Below are 7,239 nucleotides of genomic sequence, written 5' to 3'. Positions count from 1 at the left end.
AAAAAAAAAAAAAAAAAAAGAATCCACTCCCTAGTGGACTAAAGCTGTAGGAATTGCTGAGATGCCCCAGGAATCAGAGGTAGTGGGAGAAGAGAAGAGGGTCAAGAACGGCGCCCGGTAGAGTAGGGTTAAATTTTAAGGGTAAGCAGAGGAAGAGAGCAGAAGGTGAGAGACTATGAAGGGCTTGCCAGAGAGGTAGAAGGCCGCCAGGCTAAAATAGTGTCATGGAAGTCGAGACCTGAAAAATCTCAAGGAAGAGACATCAGTGGACAGGGTCGAGCTCTGCAGGAGAGAATTTTTTACTTTTTACTTAAAAAGGGTGCCATGAAAAGGGAATGATACATGCAACTCATACATGCTAGTCTCAAAGGATTCAGGAAAAAAAACTAGCCATAATGCACACAATAGTCACAGAAATGATGTATATGTATATTTGAGTGTCCATCTATCTGTATGTGGAGAGACACGCAGAGAAAGATGAAACTGGCACAACATTAATGAATCTCAGTAAGAATATTTGGGAGTTCTCCATGCTATTCTTGCAATTTTCCTGTAAGTTTGAAATAATTTTGTAAGTTTGAAAAAATGAAAAGGTAAAGAAAATGGTGCCCAGAGGATTTTGCAAGGAAGAGGTTACCGGTGGGCTGAGCAGAGCAGTGTGGGCGGGGTGGTGAGAATCCGTGCTCTCTTGCAGGGTGTAGAGGGCACAACCAGAGAGGGAAAAGGAAGGCCAGTGCAGCCTACACCTGCAAGATGCCTCACGGGATTAAGAGATGAGGTTTAACTGGAGAATGAGATCAAGTGAGGGATTCTTGCATTTTTTTGTTCATAGAAGAGATAGAAGTACATTCACAAGCTGCAAGGTGGAGAAACCAGAGATAGGGCAAGGAAACAAAGAAGATATGTCAGAAACAAAGCCCCTGAGACCATTTAAGCCTATGCATCTTCACTTTTAAAATACTGACAACTGATGGTCATCATCATCCCTTTCTATGGAAGCATCCTACTTGTGCCTAAGGGCTTTACTTTAAACCCAGTCATCCCTCTTCACTTTACCTTTCCACATAGATCTTGTCCTGGATCATTCCGTGCTCCCCTATGAATCTTCACAGCTTTTCCAAATCTTAGTTCCGTTGTGTAGCCAGAACTGGACCCAGTACTTAGCTAAGGGTCTGACCTTTGCCAGATTGTGCAAGTGAGCACAACTCCCAATAGCAGAAGAGCCTTCCCAGGCACGGAGCATGGGGTCAACAGGAAAAAAAATAGAAACTTCTCCAATTAAGTGAAACTTTGAAAAAATGAAATAGGATGTTTCCTTTCTTGCCACTCTAAAATAACTCTTGACTTTCTAGGCAAGGCAAAGGCATGACAGGGTGAAAGGTATGTAGGATCTTTGACTAATTGATACCAAAGTCCTTGTAATCACATCCTAAGTTCTCTTCCCATCTTGCCTCTTATTATAAGAATATAAGAGCAATTATTTTGGTTTTGCCTCCAACACCATCAAGAGAGCTATGCTCCTTTTATTCATCTGAACGTAGAGTCCTCCCTTACTGATGCTGAAAATGGGAGTTTTGCATGTTAATGCATGTGCTCTAAATATTCTTAATATTATCAGATGGCATTGATAACCCCTGCTCAAAGTATTTGTATTTTATTGTTAATGAACACAACAGACACGTCTCTATGTCAGAGCTGATCTCGGAGCCCAGGCACAACCCTCAGGGTTTATCAGGGTAACAAAGAGCAAGAATGGCTTTTGTTTTAAGGCAGATGAACCTTTGGTTGAGACAGAGCATGCATCCTCCCCTCTGCTTATAGCTTGTAAACCGGAAAGCCGTGAAAGAGAAACAGTCAGACACTGCCTTTCACAGGGTTGGGGGCAAACTACCCTTGGATGGCACGGTATGAAAGAACATTAATAATTAAGTACGGATCTTACTAAGAAATTATCATTCCCGCATTAGGCATCAGGATTCCCCAATGCGAACGCTGTACCAATGGCCACTGCTGTGTGTGCTCTGGGAAAACCCAGTGCCATTAAGCAGTTATTCTTAGTGCATGGAGTATGGACTGATTGTGAGTATTGGTAACAAAAGAACCCCACTGAGAGCAGGATGGAATAGAGGATTTCAGTGCTGGTGGAGATTAAGTAGCCTGAGAATGGCTTTGTATATTAACTTGAGGGAACTCAGGTCTTGCGACCTAAAAAGTGACACCTGATGTCTCAATTGTCGGGTAATAAATATTCAGTAAACCACAGATCTCAAGTAGTCTGCTCAGAAGGTGAGAGAAATCACATCAAGCCTGTAAATGTCTTCCTTTCTGGGGACTGAAATGCCATCTCTGGGCACTTACATTTCTGTGAATAGCGGATTTAACACTTGAGACAATTGAAGTTTCATAAAATGATGAGTCCTTGGCCTTGTTGACAAAGCACCCTGTGAAGAGTACTATTGTAATCTGAATAGTCAGCCGCAAAGGTATAACATGATTAAAACCAAGTGGCAACCCAAGATTTCGGGTCCGGTACCCTAAGGAAAAAATTCCTGATAGCGTTTTTCTTCTTTGTTGGTGGGAATGAGGACAGAGAACTGGGACATGTATGGTTGGATAGCAGAAAAAGCTCCTGTTCACTTTTTTTCTAGCAATCAAAAGGATGACAGATATTTTTTATTTTTATTTTTTGAGACTAGTTATTGAAAGAGAGAGAACACGAGTGGGGGGAGGGGCAGAGGGAGAGGAAGAGAGAGCATCTCAAGCAGACACCGCGCTGAGTGTGGACCCCGACGTGCAGCTTGATCTCAGGACCATGAGATCATGACCTGAGCTGAAGCCAAGAGTCAGATGCTCAACCGACTGAGCCACCCAGGTACCCCTGACAAATATTTTTTTTAAATGACATTATCAGGTGCACCTGGGTGGCTCAGTTGGTTAAGCATCTGCCTTCAGCTCAGGTCATGATCTCGGGGTCCTGGGATTGAGCCCCATGTCCAGCTCTCTGCTCAGTGGGGAGTCTTCTTCTCCCTCTCTCTGCTCCTCCCCCTGCTTCTGCACTGTCTCTCAAATAAATAAAATCTTTAAAAAAATAATAAAATAAAATGACATTATCAGCATCAGTAAATATTTATAGATTGTAGCACATCGTTTTTTTTGTTTGTTTTTTACCTTCATGAACAGTGATGATGGCCATGAAAATAGCCACTGTGTTTTATTAACACACCTGATAAGATTGTACAATAGCAGTTTTCTTCTGGGTCCACTATAAGAAAGAATGCTCTTGGCCTATTTGCAGAGCCTTCTCGCCCACATTTCTCCCAGGCAGCTCCGTATACTGCATGGAAGGAAAAAACTTTTTTTTTTTTTTAAGATTTTATTTATTTAACAGAGAGAGACACAGCGAGAGAGGGAACACAAGCAGGGGGAGTGGCAGAGGGAGAAGCAGGCTTCCGGCAGAGCAGGGAGCCCGATGCGGGGCTCGATCCCAGGACCCTGGGATCATGACCTGAGCCGAAGGCAGATGCTTAACTACTGAGCCACCCAGGTGCCCCAAAGAAAGAACCTTTCTTAATTGAAATACAGAAAAGGAAGTTTTTCTTTTTTGGAGTACCACAGGTAAAAATTCAAAGTGTAGACAAGCTCATCAGAACCTGGCCAATCCTCCAAAAAGCAAGGAGAACATGCTTTGAATTTCAGATAAGCCATTTATACTTAAAAATCTGAAATGCATAGTAGTATTATTTAGGACCGTTTTAGTTTAACAATCTCAATCTCATCATTATAGAGAAATTTCATTAGAAATAGAATACCACTTAATATTATACAGGAATAGGATGTCTTAGTAATTAGATCAGAAAAGTGAAATAAAAGTTGAACTCACTGCAATAATTTGATCATTCTTCATGGCAAGCTAAAACAATTTGAGCAGAAATAGGATTTATTCACTTTAAGGGTTGTTTTTTTCCTTGAATGACCCAGGTAACTGGCATTTTTCAATTAACATTGCACAGGTAGAGATTTTTTTTATGTGTATTCAGAAAGAAAAAAATATGTTGCAGTTATATACCACACTGATGCATATGGTCATATTACTGTTTTTACTAAGCATTTAATCATTCTTTCCAAAGGCCTCTTAACTCTGCTAGTTTTTCACAAAGTAATGAGTGCTTTATTCCTTGGAAACTATTTCTAAATGCTTAGCACGATATAGTTACGTAGTGTATCTATTATACCAGGAGTACATTTTGTTGTTACAAGACTTTGAAAAGCATAAAGACCATTCTGAAATTGAAATATTTCCCCCAGATGTTTGATTGCCTAAGTACAGGCTATATTAAGGAACTGAAGCAAAACAACCCTTGTGGTTTCACAGATGTCCTATCACAGTGCAGACTCTTTTATAATCCTCTGAATAAAATCTAATTTGTTTCATCTGGTGAAGAGGTCATTTCTAGCTTCTGACCTATATGAGTAAGAAGATCTAATCATCTAAATTGTATCTCATATTTGACTTGTGCTTGGTTGGTAAACTGGATCATTGATGTCCTCTCTGGTTAAGATTTTTAAAAATATTCACCTTAGTTAAAATAAACTTGCATATTTTGATGTAGATTTGTACTTCCTTTATATGTAGCCCTGTGGAGGTAAAGCTCCTTCCCCTCCCCCACCCCAACCCCCGCACTTGGTAACACTTCCTTTTACATTTGAAGTCAAAGACTTGTCCTTAATATAAAGCCCATTCTAAGCTTTCTACTTCTTTCTAGAAAATTCGTAATCTGAAATTGCCAGAAGGAATTACTCAGCTAATCACGCTCATATCCTGAAATTAGGAAAGGACCTACTGTACTATTTATCTCCTTTCAATTCTGTGGTCACCTTCCCAGAAGTGACCCCTAGTTTGAAAAATACTAAGGTAAAATGTGAAGAGTGCCGATCATCTGACTTTACATTAACCAAAGATATCTTTTCAGAATTATCAGGAACACTTATCTCAATATGAAAGTGCAAAATCAAACTGGGTACCGAGAGGTCAATCTTCTGAAACAACCAATGGCCAACAACCTTCCAGGAAACCAGCCAATCACAAGATTCGAAACCAGCATAAACACCAGCATGGCCTGAAGTCTTTGGTGACTGAAGAGCTGGCTGTCAGTCACAGAAACCAGAACACTCCCAGACAGCAACAAAACCAAAATAAGCCTACTGACACTTCAGTAAAGCACAAAACAATCGGAATTATGAATGCGCCTAACAATGATTTACAACACTCAAGTGCACTTAGGAGCCAGGAGCCCAAAGTAACCTCCAGTAAATTTGCTCCACCACAGCAGGCTCTTGATAAGGTATTGTACAAAAACTCTACTGGATATCACTCCATGAATGTTGAGAAAGAAAGAGGACACAAAGGCCAAGAAGAGAAAAGACCGTCACATCAGCAGCTACACATCAACACTCTTTCTAATATGGACTTGAACTACCTTAATGAGCTTTCTAAGAGACAAGTGCCCCTGAGCCAGAAGGGCTCCCAGTCCATTCCTAACAAAAATGTTAATGGATCGAGGGAAAATAAGAAGCAACCCAAGCAGACTTACACAGAGACAAAATATAAGAACTTAGAAATATTATGGTAAGAATTCCCTTTTCTCAAGTGTTTTTCTAGAGGAGAAATGAGAGACCACTGAAGACGAGAGAGGGAGAATAGGGGGGTGGGCAGGTCATGGGGATTGTCAGGGGAGAGGGAAACATAACCTAACAAGGTCCTTGGCTCTGATTCTTTTTTTTTTTTTTTATGATTTATTTATCTGAGAGAGAGAGCGAGAGCGCGCTCAAGTGTGGAAGGTGGGAGGGGCACAAGGAGAGGGAGAGAGAGAGTCTCAAACAGACTCTCCGCTGAGTGTGGAACCCAATGCAGGGCTTGATCTCACTACCCTGAGATCATGACCTGAGCCAAAACCAAGAGTCAGATGCTTAATGGACTGAGCCACCCAGGCGCCCGAGCTGGCTCTGATTTCTGCCTCAAATAGTCCACTTTCAATGTATTTTTCTTCTTCCTTGTCTCCTCTAGTTTTTAACTGTAGTTAAGCCAGAGGTTGGAGGGAGGGGAGGAGGACGGAGGGACTGGTCATTAAAAAAAGATCAGTATATTTTGAGGGTTACAAATAATGTTTGGAGGAAACTATCTCCAACATTGTATTGACTTATCCTAAGGAAATAATCAAAAATACAGAAAAATATGTATGCACAAAAATAACATCATTTATCAAAATGACAACAATAATCCAACAATAAGGAAAGGTTTAGGTAAATTATGGTATCAAATATCATGTAACCGTTAAAAGTTACCGTTATGAGGAAACACTTCTATTTAAAAAAAAAAAAAAAAAAAACCAGTAAGGTACAAATATATACCTAAGGAGTAGGAGCTCTACTATGTAAAACTGTGCACAAAGGAAGAAAAATGCACCAAAATGTCAATAGTGGTTATTTCTGGCAAGAGAGATTGGGGTTATTTCTAATGTCACCTTCATACTTTTTGAATTGTTCACATTCCCTGCAATGTAGATATATTCCTTCTATAATCAGAAAAAAAAAAGTGATTTTAAAAATCACTTCAGGGGACATTTCCTGATGTCACTCAATCAAATGTGTTTATCACATACCTGATATGCACTAAATCCAGTGCTAAAATGCTATAGAAGATACGAAAGTAGTATGATGCACAGGTACCTTCCAGGAGCTTACTTTCAAAGTAGGGAGGCAATTTTGCATATCTGAAGAGATGAGAAGACATTTCAGTGCTGTACTTGGAGGTATAGAACATACATTCGATAAAATTCAGATTTAGCTTCCTGGAAGAGATAGTGATAGATAGCAAGCATCCTGGTCTTTTTTTCCTGACTTTAGAGGGAGTGCTTCTTTTTTTTAATTTTTTTATTCTTATGTTAATCCCCATACATTACATCATTAGTTTTAGATATAGTGTTCCATGATTCATTGTTTGTGCATAACACCCAGTGCTCCATGCAGAATGTGCCTTCCTCAATACCCTTCACCAGGCTAACCCATCCTCCCACCCCCCTCCCCTCTAGAACCCTCAGTTTGTTTTTCAGAGTCCATCGTCTCTCATGGTTCGTCTACCCCTCTGATTTCCCCCCTTCATTGTTCCCCTCCTGCTACCTTCTTTTTTTTTCTTAACATATATTGCATTATTTGTTTCAGAGGTACAGATCTGAGATTCAA

The 7,239-nt window shown here is 40.2% G+C and overlaps 1 protein-coding gene across 1 annotated transcript in view; it reads left to right on the top strand.

Moving 5' to 3' along the window:
• The window catches only part of JHY (junctional cadherin complex regulator), a 44,124-nt gene that overhangs the window by 20,395 nt on the left and 16,490 nt on the right, over positions 1-7,239 (top strand). The window contains exon 4 of the mRNA XM_081797355.1: positions 4,971-5,626. Coding sequence (XP_081653481.1) covers positions 4,971-5,626 — 656 coding nt within the window. The remainder of the gene's footprint in view (positions 1-4,970; positions 5,627-7,239) is intronic.

The sequence above is a fragment of the Leptonychotes weddellii genome, chromosome 11, assembly GCF_054177405.1.
Source record: "Leptonychotes weddellii isolate Sample4059 chromosome 11, ASM5417740v2, whole genome shotgun sequence".
NCBI classification, from domain to species: Eukaryota; Metazoa; Chordata; class Mammalia; order Carnivora; family Phocidae; genus Leptonychotes; species Leptonychotes weddellii.
This window is presented reverse-complemented; position numbering and strand designations above follow the sequence as displayed.